This window comes from Sciurus carolinensis, chromosome 17 (genome assembly GCF_902686445.1).
Source record: "Sciurus carolinensis chromosome 17, mSciCar1.2, whole genome shotgun sequence".
In the NCBI taxonomy this organism is placed as follows: Eukaryota; Metazoa; Chordata; class Mammalia; order Rodentia; family Sciuridae; genus Sciurus; species Sciurus carolinensis.
The window spans coordinates 18330380-18348896 of record NC_062229.1 but is presented as its reverse complement, the minus strand read 5'-3'; the positions used below and the strand labels follow the sequence as shown (position 1 = coordinate 18348896).

The following is an 18517-nucleotide window of genomic DNA, read 5'->3' as shown; positions in this document are numbered from 1 at the left end:
TGTTTTGGACCTGGCAGTTTATGCCCAACACTGGGCAGCTGTGTTGAACCTGTGACTGAGCTAAGGCAGGGCCCCAGCATGGTCTGGGCTTTCTCAAACTGGGGAGTTTCACCCAGGAGTTCCAAGAAAAGTAGCCTCCCTGCCTTATGTTTGCTCAAACAAACTCATAATTTGTACATTGCTTCCAACAGCTCCCTTGATTTGGGACTCACCAAGTTGCAGAGGCTGACTTTGAACCTGAGAGCCTCCTGCCTCAGCCTCCTCAGCTGCTAGGATTAAAGGTGGGCACCACCACACCAGAAATCTTACACAATTTTAATGAAGTCCACCTTTGCTCTTTTTAAAAATTACATTTCCTTTCTGTAGGTCACAATTTGGATGATGAAATCTCTTAGAGTTGAAAAGCAATTAGTCCAAACAGTCCCCAACTCATGAGTTTTTGACATTAAGATGATGTGAGGGTAATAGATTTTCAGTAGGAGTCCTACTTTGCATTCTGGATGTTTTTTTTTTCCTGGGCTAGCAATGGATGTTATAGAAACTGAGCAGGAAACAGCAATCCAAAGCTCCCAGGCATCCACACCCGCAGATGAGAAAATAATGAATATTTCGATGAACCAAGAAACATCCTCTTTAGAGACATTCTCAAGAGTTGACCATACTAAAAGAGATGAAAACAGTCCAAAACCCTTACTGTGCCTCCTTGGAGCCCTCATGAGTGGGTCAGAGATGGTGCCCATGAGTCTAACACAGCATAGGTTGGTGGCATCAGGCTCAGAGCTGCCTGCCTGGGTCCTGGAACAATGTCCCTCCACACCACTCCCCATCTCCCAAGAGCAGGTCAATGCTGGACTCACTTCCTGTGCCAGGAAACCCTTGTGATGTCACAGTGACCTGAGCCAATGAGGAGCATGGTGGTGGTCACATGGCTGCTGTCTGTGGAGCATCTGCTCTGGGCAGGTCACGGTCCAGTGAGCTTTAACCTACAACTTAATTCACTCAGAAGCTCCATGGCGAAGGGGAATGTAGCTAGTTTCTGTATGAGGTGTCAAGGACTGTAAGCTTGATTTCCATTCATGAAGACAAAGATAAGGGCATGCATGAACTTGTTCAGGCAGAAGCCGAGCCAGTGGAGTCCACATCTGACACCTAAGATCAGAACTGAGGTTGGTGGAGGTGCTCAGGATGGAGAAGACTTCAGAAAGCCTTCACTTTGACTGTTTCTGGACCACAGCCTCATTGCCATATAACAGAACAACCTATGTCTATGTATATCCTTTATCATTATCAAATTTTTCATAAATGACAATTGTGAACTTGTGTTCCAAGCATGAACATTCTTACCTCTTCTGTAAAAAACCTGAGGAAGCCAAGGGTTATGATAACTTCTGATAGTTTTATAACAAATGAACAGTCTTCTTCCTAGATGAAGGGGGATTAGCCATTTTTTGAAGATATCAGGAGATGTGTCCTCTCTACAGGCCAGTGCTTTGGGTTTCCAAAGACTAAGAACCAGGTACCTCTGACTTTGGAGGGGATTATAAATAAGAATGTGTCAAAAGTGCTAGGGAGGTTAGACTTCTAGAAGCCAAGAGATTTAATGGATAAGGAACAAGAGACATTGGATTTCTAACCAGATCTTTTGGAATACAGAAAGAAAAGGAAGAAGTTCCTTCTGGTCTGACCAGTGTCCCACAGGGAAATCAGGTGCTCAGGGACTGAGGTAGTGGAGGAAATGTACCAAATGAGCAGACATGGGTAGATATGATAGACCCTCTGATGTCACTCAGAGCATACAGTCTTGAATTGAACAGGACCTGGTCATTTCTTCTGAGTCCTGAGTTAGGCTAGGGACCAGTGCTTCACTCCTTCAGACCAGCTTATCGGGGAACAGAGTTCCATTCTCCATCATCAATCAACCTGTGAGGAATCCAGTCTTCTACTTGGGGATTCTTCTGAGAGACCCCATCCAGGTGAGTCTGAGAGCCCAGTAGGTATTGTATGAAAAGTTCAGCAAGAGTAGAAGCTGACAAATAATACTTGCGGTCCCCAGAGCACCAAGCCAGTCCAGAATTCAAAGTCACCATATCTGTCTGCATCTTGACTAACTACTTGCAGTATATTGTATGTGTTTCAATGTGTGTTTATCTCAGACTCTGCAGTGTGCAGATCATTGCTGACAGGAGTGGAGTTGCAGCTGGATTGGACTGAATGAGGAGGTGGCATACAGTGTTTCCTACACAATTGGACCATATCCAAGGAGCTTGTCCATCAAGGAGAAACAAAATTGTGCATTACATTGGAGGGACATGCATGAAACTGGGGTCTTTTACTCCTTTGTTTTGATCAAGGAGTCTACTTGAGCCTGTTCCTCTATTCATTACAAAGATCAGAGTAATGCTCTGCATGGGAATCCTTCTTTGCAATAACAGTTCATGAGACAAACATTTCACAATCCCTTCTCTCCTGCACAATCCCTTCTCTCTTACTTTATCAGGTAAAGGGAAAACAAGGGCTACACACTGAAATATTTTACTACTGTTGTTGCTGAATCAATTTTGAAATTTGTTAACTTTTCCCCCCTCTTTGCAATTCCAAATTGTTTGTGTCAGCTCCTTGTTTTCATGGGTTCTGTTTTTACCTTTTGAATCTCAAAGGAAGAACTGAAAGTCTACTCCACTAAGGTTTCTGCTTGCCATCTAGTTCTCTTGTACATGTGCAGTCATGTATTGGAAGCGGTATATGTGAGACTTCATGGATTTTGTAAAAGAAAATCTGCCAGTCACCTTGAATCCTCATCATCACCTCACCTGTAAGTTCAGAGAGTGCATCCTTATATCCATAAATTGACATTTATACCTGTTGCTGTCTTCTTACAAGTCTGCTTTTTCTTATTATGGCAGTTTTGCCATTTTTGTTTGGTTCTCCTTTTATAAATAGCAATGATCTCCTACCATCTTCTGGAACACATACTTTTTAAGAATATTTTTAGTGGTCAATGGACCTTTATTTTATTTATGTATATGCAGTGCTGAGAATCAAACCCAGTGCCTCACACATGCTAGGCAAGTGCTCTACAACTGAGCTACAACCTGGCCCTCATAGAACACATTCTTTTGCATTTAACAAAATATTGCCCACATCATTTTTAAGGCTTATCTTTATCCATACAAATGTCAATGTATTTGGGGGAATCCCCTTATTTCACAATAGGCATAAAAGTTGGTTTCTTGGGGTTCCTGGGAGGAATAAGAAAGATCATACATATAATGTGTCCAGCTCACATGGAAGGTAAGAATACTTTAATCACTTTTAAGAATTTCATTAATGTTGCTACTGTATTCCATGTCTGAAGCACATTTTATGTCATCTTATAACCTTAGATTGTTTCTTCCTTGCTACTAAAAATATCTGTTGTTATTATTTCATTTTTCTTTGTCAATTAAATCTTGACATAGAGACCCAGGTCGATGTGATTAAATGATTGCTATTTACTTGAGAATTTATTTTAGATTCTCATTGAAATTAATATCATGCAGTTATTTTGCATGATCATTTGCATGATCATTAACCTGCTCACTCTGTATATTGTACAAACTCTTAAATTCTTGCATATTATTTTTCTATATAAATGCCCGATTTATGAAAACACAAAATGAACAATGAAGGTAAGATCTCTGCTCGTTTGACTTTTGCCTTGCACCACCATACACCCCAGGCAACAGTTAAATAAGTGCATCTGTGCTGTAACACCCTTGGGAGCAGGAGCCTACATATTGCTGCTGAGTGAGCCATCCTCAGAGCGGCTGTGCTTGAGGTCCTACATTCAAAAATAGGAATGATACTTCTTTTTTCTTTATTTTTTTCTGAATTCCTTTTTGCTATATACAACAGTAGGATACATTCTAACACACTCACCAGATCATGGAGCTTACTTTGCTCTAATTGGTCCCAGCACTTCCTTCCTCCCTCTCCCAAACCTTCATATGTACATACATGAATATACCACAGTGAATTAAATACAAGACACTAAAAATGAAAAACTCTAAATACAGTTCAGAGAGGTTGTGGTTGTGGGGTGAATAAAGTTTCTAACATGCTGTTGGATAAGTTGTTTATAGTACTTTGTTGGGCATTTTTGCATCTGTGCTCATCAGGAACATTGATCTGGAATGTCCTTTTCTTTTTTTTTTATTAAAAATTTTTTATTATTACAGACACATTTTAATTCATTGTACACGAATGGAGTACAAATTTTCATTTCTATGTTTGTACACAATCTATATTCACACCAGGACCTTTTCCTATAGAGCCCTTCTCTGGCTAAATTGTGACTCTCACAATACAGACACATGACATCCTAACCCACAGAGAGAAATCAGGAGGGATTCAATTTGATTCTCCAAATGCTTTTGAAATCAAACTAATGCACGATTGTACTAAAATACCTAAAATACTCAAACTCATGGATGCCAGAATACGAGAAGGGTGATGGGGTAGTGGAGGAGGGAAAGGCGAGTTGCTTTAATGGGATACTTAGACTTACATAAGGTGATGCGTTTCTAAACACTTGCTCCATGACAAACTTCCAAATGCTAACCATAGGCCACTGTGCGTGTACAAAATTGCTGTTAGGTAGGTCTTATGTTAAGTGTTCTTAGGTCAAGGAAAATGAAATAAAAACCAGAAGGGACACAAGGAGACTCTGGGAATCACTGGGTGTGTCTGGAACATGGAAGGTGGTGATGGGACCACAGGGTTTGCTCTGTCTAAATATATCCATCCTCACACACTAGACACATGCATTTCTTCATTTATCAACTACAACTCAACAAAGCTGCTTAAAACAAAGTGAAAGGGACACCGCTGTGGGGGTCCAAAGACCCCCCCGCTTCTTGACAAACTGAACCCCTCTGCTGTGCCCGAGGCCAGCTCCTCCTTCAACATTCAGCTCTCCACCAAGCTCTCCACCTCCAACGTGCTCTCCTGGCTGCCTGGAGGGCTTCCTTTGTATCTTGGGTGTCTGCAGCAAACCCTACCCTAGGGCAAGTGCAGGGTTCTCACCTACTGCAGACAGTCAAGGCTTCTGCAGACAGCCTCAGGTGAACCCTCCTCCTCCACATCTCTTCAAATGCCAACATCTTACCTGTCTTTCCTTCACCCCTATAGGTGGAGCACCTCCACCTCCTCTCCTTTCACCTGTCCATGTTTGATTCTCAGCAGGGACACTGTATATGTTATAGGAATGCTGATTTTTGTTTGTTTGATTTTAACTCATACATGTTTATGGAATTCCATGAGCTGTTGCAAAGCATGTACACATTCGGTAGTGTTTAATTCTCTCTAAACCTGTGCCCATCATTTGTGGCGTATACATTAAGAACTTCATTCAGGCTGTGTTATTTGAACTCATCAATCTGCTAATACTGAATCTTAAGGATTGGATTATAGGAACTTTTATTTTGAAGGGGCCACTGCTTAGACAGTACCAGGAACATGGTTTTAACTCAATTTACATTCCTCGGGACATGAAAGTATTGTTCATGAAAACTGAAAACTGAAGAATGTGAAGTATATTGAGAAGAGGGCAGAGAAAATAGGAGTTCCTAATCAGTGATGGCACAGAGGATGTTCTAAAAAGACCTGAGAACAAAATGAGCTGTGTTATTTTTCTCTTTCCTGGTATTCACCTACAGCATATGGAACCACAAAATGACACCCAAATTTTGGAATTTTTCTTCTGGAATTTTCAGAGGACCCAAAACTACAGCCCCTCATCTTTGGGCTTTTCCTCTCCATCTGGTCGCTGTGCTGGGGAACCTGCTCATCATCCTGGCCACAATCTCAGACTCCCACCTGCACATGCCCATGTACTTCTTCCTCTCCAACCTGTCCTTTGTGGACATCTGCTTCACCACTACCACCGTCCCAAAGATGCTGGTGAACATCCAGACACAGAGCAAGACCATTGCCTATGAATCCTGCACCATACAGATTTATTATTTTACATTATTTATAGGTTTGGACAACTTCCTTCTGACTGTGATGGCCTATGACCGCTTTGTGTCCATCTGTCATGCCCTGTATTATATGGTCATCATGAAGCTCCAGTTCTGTGTGTTACTGGTGCTGGCATCCTGGGCCATTAGTTCCCTCAATTCTTTACTACAAAGCTTAAGGGTGTTGTGGCTGTCCTTCTGCACAGACTTGGAAATCACCCACTTTTTCTGTGAACCTAATCAGTTGGTCCACCTTGCCTGTTCTGACACTTTCTTAAATAATATGGTGCTATATTTTGTTGCTGGACTGCTGGGTGGTGGATCCCTTGTTGGTATTCTTTACTCTTACTCTAAGATAGTGTCTTCCATCTGTGCAATCTCATCAGCTCAGGGCAGGAACAAAGCCTTCTCCACCTGTGCCTCTCACCTCTCCGTGGTCTCCTTATTTTATTGCACCCTCTTGGGAGTGTACCTCAGTTCTGCTGTGACCCAGAATGCACGCTCTGGTGCCATAGCCTCAGTGATGTACAGCATGATCACCCCCATGATGAACTCCTTCGTCTACAGTCTGAGGAATAAGGACATCAAGAGCGCTCTGAAAATGCTCTTGGGTAGAGAAACTGTAAAAGCTCCTGGGTCTTAAAAATTGCTGTTGATTGCAGAACTCAAAAGCTCAGAGTCAAAAATCAAATGATTTTGGTCAAATTGTAGACACGCCAGTTGCTTCTTCTCTTTACTTTGTAGTTTTTGTTTCTGTGATGATTTCAACTTCTCTACAAATGGTTTAATTCTGCTTGCTAAGCTTTGCACTCTCTCTGACATTTAAAGAGTCTTTCCCTCTATCATGTCTGTATTTCCTCAACAACATCTTCAAAGATGTATTGGAAATATTGCAATTCCTATGTGTCTCTGGGTTCAAAATGGATTTCTGGAGAATAAATCTCAAATGGCATCGACAGTAAGAAATTATTTTCTCTTCTTGATATTGGAAGCCATAGTGAACCATCGTACTCCTTCCATGAAGAAACCACACTTGACAACCAAGCCTCTTGTGTCATTCTCAACTGGAGGAGATCCTGGGACCCCAGTTTTGCACTGTGGGGCCCTTGTGGGTCAGGGCATCAGCATCTCACCCGCTCTCCCTGATGATGTGGACTTTCACAGAACACTATGCTTGATGACTGAGCATCAGCTCTTCTCCTCCTCGGAGGTCTGTTTTCTTACTCAGCTTGGTGTCCCACAGTCTCTACCTCAATCACTGGCAAAAGAGGAAAAAATGATTAGCTGATACATATCTCCAAATGAAGTCTACATTGAAAGAATTCTAATAACTGAACATAGATAGGGACTGTAACCTGGATCATCCAAAGAAGCTAAGTAAATGCAAAGAGCCCCAAATATGTAAGAACTGTAGAAAAGTCACTGTCGAGATAATGCACTGAAAGGAGACTCAGCCTTCCAGAGCAGGCCTGCTTTGATCATTACGTGATGCACAGATGCATCACCTTGTCATGCCTTTCCACATAAATATTGTTACAACATAAAAAGCAAATGAAAAAACTAGAGGAATATATAATAGATTGTATAAGACAGAAACCAACATTTTAGTAACTGTTGTATAATTAAATTTAATCCACAATAGCAAACTGGACACATCTATATTATTTGAAACCAGCTACTATATTTTGTTAAATCTTAAGAAAAACTGTGGATATACATGAACCCATGATTCAGAATAATAAATACAACTAACTCATAAATGTGAAAAGGTGCTCGGTTTCAGGCACATACTAAGAAATTCACATTAAAATATTAAGGGCACCTTAAGAACTCTTATTTTGGATATTATTCCTAGTACTACACACACAGTGACATAACATTCTGTTTTGGGGAGAATTCCAGAAGTAGGAGTTTATGAGAAGGTTTCTACTTCATTTGAGCTTCATCTAGTATCATAAAGCTTCTCTAGAATCTGCTTAACATCAGACCTAAGAGAGTGGCCTGATTTGCACAGCCTCAAAGAGAACTGTACTAGACATCACAGATGCAAACACAGGGAAGATATTGTACTGAATTTCCAGGAAACCATGTTGTGTGTGAGGAGAAAAATTCATTAAAATGCAAATGAATGAAGGGAGAGAGAGCCAGATATAAAGGAAGGAAACCTTTGAATTGAATTCAGGGTAATGTTTCCAAAGAAGCACAAATAACACCATTCGCAATGATACAAATTAAATGTGCAAGACTTGATTTATTAAAATAATTAAAAACAAATCAATACTGTAGATGACTGAACAATTGCCAGGTTGCACTAATTAAAAGTTAAAATTAGACTGGTCACAGTGGTACATGCCGTTAATCCCAGCAGCTCAGGAGGCGGAGACAGGAGGATCATGAGTTCAAACACAGCCTCAGCAAAAGTGAGACACTAAGCAAATCAATGAGACCCTGTCTCTAAACAAAATACAAAATAGGGCTGGGGATGTGGCTTAGTGGTCAAGGGCCCCCGAGCTCAGTTCCCGCTACTCCCCCACTAAAAAGTTAAAATTACTCTATTGTTTTACTTAAATGGTGCTTTGTAGATGTACATCAAGGTGAGAAATTCATTGTGATATATTCACCTGTGTATATTCACCTGTGTACATAGGATAATTTTGTCAATTTCATTTTTTGAACCTGTAGAGCAAAGGAAGGGAAAAGGGGAAGGAATGAGGACATACTGGGGACTTAAGTGGAATATACTTATTCCATGGATGAAGATGTCAAAATGATCCCCAGTATTAAAAATAATTATAGTTACAAATAGTGCACTAATTGAAACATTTTTTTAAAGTCTACATTACTGATTCAATTGATATCCTGATGAAAAGTAGGTAGGGCAGTGAAAGACCCCCAAGGAAGACCCAAGGAAAGAACTGCTTTGAAACCTGTAAAAGCAGAAGTAGTCAAGGATTGGATGGAGGAGGCCAGGCTCCCCAGCCCTCAGTGTCAGGCATATGGCTACTCAGGAGAGTCCTGCCACGGCCCCTTCACTGAGAGGCACCATCATGCTGAGGAGTCTCCTTAGGATCTTTTCACGTCCCTGCTCCTCAGACTGTAGATGACAGGATTCAGCATTGGGCTGACCTTTGTGCATATCACTGAGGCCACATCAGACTTGTCCTAGAGGACAGAATGGCTGTGGACCTAGGTAAGGCCCCTGTGTGAAAGGCATGGTCCCTAGCTTGGTGGAATTGGGACATGGTGGAAACATAAAGAGGCGAGGCCTAGTGTGATGTCCTAGGTTACTGGGGACAGGCCCTTGAAAGAGTTTGTAGAATCCCAATCTCTTCCTCTTTCTTTCACTTCCATGAGGTGAACAGATTTACTCTGCTACATGCACCCTGCCCCACACCATGTACTCTTTGTAATGGGTCCAAAGTCATGGGGTCAACCTTCATGACCTGGAAACACCAAAACTATGAGCACAAACCAACCTTCCCTCTTTAGAAGTTGATCATCTCAGGTATGTTATTATAATATTATAAAGCTAACTAACATCCAGTGCCAGAGAGCAATGAGGAGACCACCAAGCGCTGAGACCCAGAGGTAGAAAAAGCTTTTGGACTTGCCCCTGGCCTGTGAAATTCTCAGTATGGAGAATATATGAGAAGAAGTGTCCAGAAGAGAGAAAACACATAGGATGTAGAAGCTAATCCAGCTGCTGTTATTGACAAGGTTTTGTGAACAGAGCAACTCAAGACTCTGGGAGGATCACAAACAGTGTGGTATTTCCATGCAGAAGGGAGGAAGTGGAATGTGTTCACTCATGTAAACATCACATTTCCATCAACATCTCCACAATTTTCTAGCTTATTACAGTGTACATTCTCAAAGTAGTTTCTGAAGATCCTCTGGATCTCAGTAGTGTCTATGGTGACATCAAGTCTGATTTTGTTGATTGGGGTTTTCTTTCTCTTTCTTTTGGTTAGTTTGGCTGAGGGTTTCTCAACCTTGTTTATCTTTTCAAAGAACCAACTTTTCATTTCATAAATCCTTTGTATTTTTTATATGCAATTTTATTAATTTTGACCAATATCATACTTAAATAAATGGAAAGGATTTCCTTGAAATTCAGAAACAAGATAAGGATATCCACTCTCAGCACTCCTATTCAACATAGTCCTTGAAACTCTAGCCAGAGCAATCAAGCAAAAGAGGAAAATTAAAGGAATACAAATAAAAAACAAGAAGTCAAATTATCTGTTTGCTGTTGAGATGATCTTGTATGTAGAAGACTCAGAAAAGTCCATCAAAGGCTTCTAGACCTGATAAATGAAACCAGCAAAGTTGCAGGATACAAGATGTTGAATTGCTTTCCTATACAGCAATAGTGAATCTGCTGAAAAAGAAATTAGGAAAAGTGTCCCACTCACAATTGATTAAACATTTAAAATAAAATACTTGAGAATCAATCTAACAAAAGAGGTGAAAGACCTAGACAGGGAGAATCAGAGGACACTGAAGAAAAGAGGTGAAAAAGAATTTAGAAGATGGAAGACCCTCCATGCTCTTGGATAGGCAGAATCACTATTGTCAAAAGTGCCACATGAGTATTCAATGCAATTGCCATGAAAATACCAGTGACATTCTTCACAGAAATAGAAAGAATAGTTCTAAAATTCATTTGGAAGAACAAGACCCAAAAGAGCCAAAGCAACCCTGAGAAAAAAGAGCAATGCTGGAGCATCACTATACTAGACCCCAAAATTCTACAGAGCTATAGGGACAAAAACAGAATGGCATGGCACCAAAGTAGACACAAAGATCATGGAATAGAATGGAAGACACAAACACACCCACACAAAGTCACCTGGTTCCAGACAAAGGTGCAAAATACATACATCGGAGAAGAGAGTCTTTAAAGCCAGTGGTGCCAGGCAAGCTGGGTGAGAAGAAGGAAAGCAGGTGCCTCACTCTCACCCTGTACAAAGTGAACGGCACATGGATCAAAGATCTCAGAATTAGACCAGAAAGGCTGCAACTGCCACAGAAAATGTAGGCTCCATGCTCCAACGTGTTGGCACAGGCACTGACTCTCTTCACAAGACTCCTAAAGAAATCAAACCAACAATCCAGAGAAGGACGACATCGAGTTAAACACTTCTGTGCAACAAAGGAATCAGTTAAGAGCTTGAGGAGAAAGCCCACAGAATGGGAGAAGGTCTCTGCCACCTGATTCTCAGGGGATTCATACTCAGAATATGTAAAGAACTTAAAAAAATTAACACACATGCAAAAAAAACACAAATAACTCAAACTGTAAATGCGCAAAAGAACTAAAGAGACGCTTCTTAAAAGAAACACAAATGCCAATGCACAATAAATACAATAAATCTAAGAAAACTTGCTCAACATCTCTAGAAATCAGGAAATGCAAATCAAAATACATTAATATTTCATCTCACTCCAGTCAAAATGACAAGTATCGAGAATAAAAATCATAATAAATGCTGGTGAGTATGTGGGGAAAAGGGTACACCTACACATTTTTGATGGGACTGCAGATTAGAGAAACCACTCTGGAAAGTAGTCTGGAGATTCCTCAAAAATCTAGGAATGGAACCACCATATGACCCAGCTATCCCACTCCTTGGAATATATTCACAAGTCTAGAATCAGCATCCTACAAAAACGGAGACACAGCAATAATTACAGCAGTTCAATTCATAGTAGCCAAGCTATGGAACAGACCTAGGTGAATTCAGGAGACAAAAGAATAGAGAAAATGTGGTATATGTGTCCAGTGGAGTTTTAGCTGGTCATAAAATGATCGAAAACATGGCATTTGCTAGTAAGTGGGATAAGGCAGACTCAAAAAGTCAAGGTCAAATGTTTCCTCTCACATGCAGAAACTACAGCAAATAAAGGTTACAAAAACGAAAAGCAAACTGAGGGGCAGGGGGATTCCATGAAAACAGAAGGGAGATCAGAGGAGTAGAGGAAGGGGATTGAGGGGGAGGGAAGGGGATGGGAAAAGGGCAGAATGGGGGATGAATCTGACCGAGCTTCCCTATGTGCATGTGTGATTTTCACTGTATGTATATCCATAGTGCAGGAATTATTAAACTCTAAATAAATAGAGAGTTCATTAGAAGAGAAGAAAGGAACAGGGAAGAGAGGGAGGAGGAAAGGGGACATGCTGGGACTGAGTAGGAGCCAGTTATACTCCAGGCTTGCTTCCTCCTGTATAATTGGACCTGAGTCTTATGCATACCTGTAACGGCCTAATTTAAAAATCCTTTTCAAAAGGCACATTCCTAGATCACATTCGCATTGGCACTGACCTCTCCCTTAACCTGTCAACAGAAGACAGGGCCATGACAACCCAAGGATGGATGTCAGTGTTCCTTACTGTCCCAAATCTGTTTACTCCATTAGCTAACTTTCTACACGGACCTGAAAACAGACTTTGTCAAGTCTGCTGTGCACCTACGTGGATCCAGCTCATCTAGAATGAACTGGAGACCTTCATACTGTCAGTTCAATTCAGTCCCTTTTGTTTAGCATCTTTTATTAGAAGGTGGTAGGGGTCCCTTGAAGCAGAGAAGGTCTCATGACTGCACACCCTCAGGTGGGGGAAAGTGCAACAAAATTGAGGTCGAGAGTAAAAGAGAAACTTCAATGTTTTGACTGCTTAAGAACAGCTTGCTTAGATAACCTTTACTTTTTTTATTTACCATTTTGATGGAACTTCGTTCACATAATTGTAGACCAACATGCAGTACTTAAGAAATGACACAGAGACAGCCATTGCCCCGATGCCCATTTTCCATGTTGGGAACACTGGGCCAAAGCATGGAAAACATCACAGCCAGGAGGCCAACACTGTAACAAGGAAAGGAAACCAGCAGGTCCTGAGCTGCCGGCTGCCCACACTTATTGTGGAACCATTCACTGTGGCTAAATGAGCAATTGACACGGTGCCCGTCACCTCCCTCACCTTTCCTTAATGGCTAAAGAAAACGTGGAATATAGACACAACGGAGGACCTTGCAGCCACAAAGAATGGAATCCCAGTGTTTGTGACAACATGGATGGAACTGGAGGGCACTGGGAAAGGGCCAGGTACCAAAGGACAAGAACTACACTTATTCTCTCATGTGCTGAAGGTAAAAAGTAAAGAGTCTAAAAGAATCAGAACCCCCCTGGGTCTCCTTGTTTTATTGCACAGGACTTGGTGTGTACATAGAGGATGAGGGGAAGGTGTGCAAAGGGAGGAAAACCGGAGGCTGGATTTGATTAGTGCAGTATGTGTACAAATGTGGAAATATCACACTGAGCACATGAACATGTGCAATAAGTATAAATTCATCAAAAAGAAAAGAAAAAAAAGGAATCCTTCCACCAATTCAAGTATACCATGGTTTCTCTCCTACAGCCACATCCACCCCCTCCCTCCTCATGCCTGACCCCCAACCACCCCTCATCTGTTCATCATTCTACCTTGCCGTCATGTAGAAATGCTGTCTAGAGGATGAATTACCTACAGGCAAAATGCTGACCCAATGTCCTGGGGCCTGATTCCACTGACAACGGCAGGAATTGTGGACACCAAGCTAAAGAGAGGAAGCTCCCAACCCTGAGCACTCAGCGTATTGCCAACTGGTGACCAGACTGGGTGTAAAGCCATATGGTCAGGACAGGTGTCAGGGGAGCCACACAGGAAGAAGAGACCCACACAGGTGAGACAGTCTTGCCACACCTTATTCTACCATCACATTATGCACTCAGCCTGAGTGGAAGAAAGCAGATTTTTTTCTCACCTTAAGACAATTAATGATTATCTTTTGTCAAACATAAGAAAAATTAGTGTTATATGTGTTGTCTGAGATTAAATTATGCCTAAAAATGGGTCATTTGAGTTAGGTGGGAATTTCCAAATTATTGCTGTTCCAAAGACCGAAAGAACTTCTAAACAGTTGGAAAATGATACAGTGAAGAGGACCAGATGTCATCCAGAATGTGCAATCCAGTGAAATGTGAAATTGAACTGTACAGAGAAAGTGAATCAAAGAAACTGAAACTCCAGGAATAAAACAGAAGAGCAAGTTCTGCTTCCACCTGCTGATGAGGATCCAGTTCTGGCTCTGAGGCTCTGAGCCCTGCAGTCACAGGCATGTCCTCAGTCTCAGCACAACTGACACTTTCACAGTTTCTCTCTCACAGAGTCTCCTCAGAGCCCTCTTGATGTCCTTATTCCTCAGACTGTAGATGAAGGGGTTCATCATGGGGGTGACCACGCTGTACATCACAGAGGCTGTTGTAGTAGAGCGTGCATTTGGGGTCACAGCAGAACTGAGGTACACACCTAGGCTCGTGCCATAAAATAAGAAGACCACAGAGAGGTGAGAGACACAGGTGGAGAAGGCTTTGTACCTGCCCTGAGCTGATGAGATTGCACAGATGGAAGACACTATCTTGGAGTAGGAGTAAAGGATACCAGCAAAGGCACCACCAGCCAGCAAGACTGCAGCAATATACATCACCACCTCATTGACAAAGGTGTCAGAGCAGGCAAGGTGGACCAGGTGATTAAGTTCACAGAAAAAGTGGGGGATTTCCAAGTTGGTGAAGAAGGACAACTGCAACATCATGATGCTTTGAAACCAGGAATGCAGAATGTTAATGATCCAGGACACCAGAACCAGCAAACAACAGAACTGGGGCTTCATGATGACCACATAGTGCAGGGGGTGACAAATGGCCACAAACCGGTCGTAGGCCATTATGGTAAGCAGAAAAATGTCCAACCCTGAAAAGAGTATGAAAAAGCACATCTGGGTGATGCAGCCTGCATAGGTAATGGACTTGCTCTGTGTCTTGGTGTTCACCAACAACTTTGGGATGGTAGTGGAGGTGAAGCAGATGTCCACAAAGGACGGGTTGGAGAGGAAGAAGTACATGGGCGTGTGCAGGTGGGAGTCTGAGATGGTGGCCAGGATGATGAGCAGGTTCCCCAGCACACTGACCAGGTACATGGAGAGGAAAAGCCCAAAGATGAGGGGCTGCAGTTCTGGGTCCTCTGAAAGTCCCAGAAGGAGGAATTCTGAAATTTGTGTCTCATTCCCAGGATATCTGTGGTTTACATAGCTAACAAAACAAGAGACAAGAGCCATGACTCAATTAACAGTCCTAACCTCATAGAAGCCCAGTCCAGTATGTTCTACAATCAGGATGCAAATTCTTGTTGTGTACCTGATTTTGCTTCACTATGAAGGTCCCCTTACCCTCCCCAGATTTCCGATTCTCACTCAGAATTTCCCAAGCATTTACTTACACAAAAATCTGAATGACTTCCATGCATTTCAGCACTGTGATTAAGTGATGATCATTTTCTAGTCACTGTCTAAGCAGTGATTATTCAGTTCTTAACAGAAAAAGGCATTGCTAAATTTAATAAGGAAGAAGAAATACAGGCAAATGTAAGTAGATAGAAATAATCGTACCAGATATTAATAGTTGATAACAGAATAATGTGAGGGAGAAAAGGCAGATTTGAAAGAGAAAATGAGATAGTTTTCTTCTGTGCTGGGTGTTCAGGAAAGACCAGCACTAAGTGACACTTGACAACACCCCAGGAAGACAGGGAGGGAGCCACAAAGTAAGTCCAGAGGTGTTTCCTTGACAGGAATAATTACCTGAAGCCTGAGGGAGGTGCTGGTTTCAGAAGTCCTGGATCATCTGGGAGCCAAGGTGACCTGCAGGATTAGCAGGAGGGTACAGCTCAGGATAATGAGGAGCAGAGGGCCCTTCATGCTGCTGAAGGTTCAGGACAAGAGGAGACTATCCAGTTGTTGTGGTTTTTGCATTTTAAATTTGCCGAGGCGCCTTCAGAGTGCAAAGGCACCTGTTGCTTCCTCTTTTGCCTTATTATCTGGCCCCTGTATCATGGGTTTCCTTTTGGAATAGATTGGGCTCTGGTCCCACTTCACTTAGACCTATCATGACCCCTAAATTCAAACACCTGCTCCATTTCAAGTCTGCCATGATCTCCTGAGGCCATGTTAACACCATGTTCTTCTCAGGCCCAGAATAGTGGAAGCAAAGCACACCAGGCAAGCTCTGAGTATCAATTATTTTTATTGAAATGGACATGCAATTGGCACTCATAAATTCCAGAGTGTAAATGTTCTATATCTGCGAGCACTTGACACTCCCCTTTGCTATGGCCATTTTCTACTCCTCTGTTCAAATATGCATAGATTACAAAGTCATGATGAGGGGGCAACTCAGTAGTAGGGCATGTGCTTAGCATATACTTGGCATGTGCTTGGCATGTGTGAGGTCCTTGGTTCCATCCCTAGCACTGCAAAAGCAAATAGAAAAAGAAGGAAGGGAGGGAAGGAAAGTGCACTGCACAGAGAAATTAAATGGCCCTGATCAGGAAGAAGGTCTCGAACATCGGGGTCCCACAGAGACTCTAGGGAAGAAAAACATTCTTTCAATTCCAATCATATCTCTTTGAGAACAAGCAAAAATAATTAAAACGTTAAATTTTTTCAAAATCAAATGTGATCATTTTTTATAGTTTTGAGATACCTACACAATGATCACCCATGTGGGAAACAATAAGAGCAAAGGGAAGAAAAAAATTAAGAATCTGTAAAGGGAAATACACAAAGGATGACAAAATTTGTACATTATTATATGAAATATAAAGAGACATTTCTGTGCCATTCAGTAGTGATAAGACAAATAACAACAGAGTAATGGTTCAACACAGTAATTATGGGTTATTTCTGGGGTGAGGTGGGAAGTTTCATTACATGCAAACACTTTCTAATGCCCCAACTGGGGTAATCAGCATATAAGCCACCTCAAACTGCTGTAAGTTCATTGTGCTGAGAGTTTTGAAAACATGCCCCTATGGGTAGGTTAAAATAGGCCACATGTTGTTAACTAGAGTTGCCCTACTGTGCGACTGAACATCAAAACTGACTCTGTGCATGAAGCAGTGACCTGGCACATGGTGACCCACATTTCCCAGTATCACTTGCAGGCACGGTGACGACTCTTCTACTCCCTGCTTCTAGGAGAACAACACATTTAGATTCCACAGGGAAAACCAAATGTTATCTGTCCTGCTGTGAAATAGGTCAGACACAGAAAGAAAAGTTCCACTGGGTTTGTGTGCACAGTAGCAGATGAGACAGGGCCCTCTCTCGGTGTACTTGTGGGGTATATTTTCTGCATTATTTCCAGTCTTCCAGTTTGGGACATTCTGGGCAAATCCAGTGAACACAGTTTGTCCTGATTGTAGCCTTCGTCCAACAATCAAATGTCTCCTAAGTCCATGGCCTATAAAACCCTGCACACACCAAGACAAGTTTACCTACCACATTCAATAAAATCCTGGGTGTGGTGGATGCAACCCTGAGGGCATCACATCACATGCACATTTATCACAATGAACTCTGGCATGAAGATCCAAGGTCCACACCAGCAGACTCCACCTGCTTTATACTCAGGTTTCCTTGAGGGTGTGAATGCATGTGCATGGTCTAGATCAAACGTAAAGAACAGGAGAAAGTGTGACATAGAAAGAATAGCAGGGGTAAAGAACCAGGTTGAACTGAACTACACAACTCTAGTTTATAACTGAATAAAGCATTGACCATAAGGTGAAAGAACATACATAATATGAATAATTTAATAATCAAGTTGGCAATGATCTGGACCTGAAAGAACAGAATGACAGAGGTTCCCCTAATGCCTTGGCACACAGCAGGTGCTCCGTTGTCCTTTGTTGGATGAATCAGGATTTCTGTCTCAGATCCACTGACAATATTATCAAGATGAATTTCCCCTCATATTGGAAACCTTAAATAGGTCAATAAAAGCTGGTTTCATAGCTATCTGTGAAGAGAATGTGAAGGTGACCTCCTAACTCATTTAACAGAGGAATTAAAGACCTCTATCTGGAAGTAAGCAATACACTTTAGAGAAGCATCAAGAAAATATCATATGACTTCATGGATGGACAAAACTTCCTTACATAAGGCAGGATATTCAGAAGTAATAAGATACACCTATTTTACTAAATATGATTTAAGACTTCTCATCACCAAAATATCTCTCCCAAAGTCTAAAGAGAAAGAATAAACTGGAAAATTCCGCTGAAGTGCTGACAACCATAGAAAATGGGCTTTCAATAATTATAAGCCAATTTATTGTTCCTTCATCTCAGAAAAAAAGAAGTGCCTCACTTTGCTGTGTGTCCCTCCACAGATAACTCACATCTCTCTTCCACACAAGTGTTTGCAAAGGTCCTGGGACACGTGCTCTATGACACACAAACCACACTGAGCCTCCGCTCCCTCTTCTGATGGGGCTGCCTTTACCATCATGTCATTGTCAACAAGGTCCTGGCACTGCCGAGCTCCCTGTTCACAACTCTTGTTAGCATGGTGATCAGATGATTCAGCAAACCACCACAGCAGTCTCTTAGTTCTGGGCAGGGCTGGACTGGCTCTCAT

The 18517-nt window shown here is 41.8% G+C and overlaps 1 protein-coding gene across 1 annotated transcript in view; it reads right to left on the bottom strand.

Moving 5' to 3' along the window:
- The window catches only part of LOC124968171 (uncharacterized), a 109489-nt gene extending 90972 nt beyond the window's left edge, over positions 1-18517 (bottom strand). Inside the window, exons 1-3 of the mRNA XM_047530480.1 lie at positions 18279-18517; positions 15680-15739; positions 14649-15131 (exon numbers count right to left, since the gene is read on the bottom strand). Of these exons, the coding sequence (XP_047386436.1) occupies positions 14649-15131; positions 15680-15739; positions 18279-18517 (782 nt within the window). The remainder of the gene's footprint in view (positions 1-14648; positions 15132-15679; positions 15740-18278) is intronic.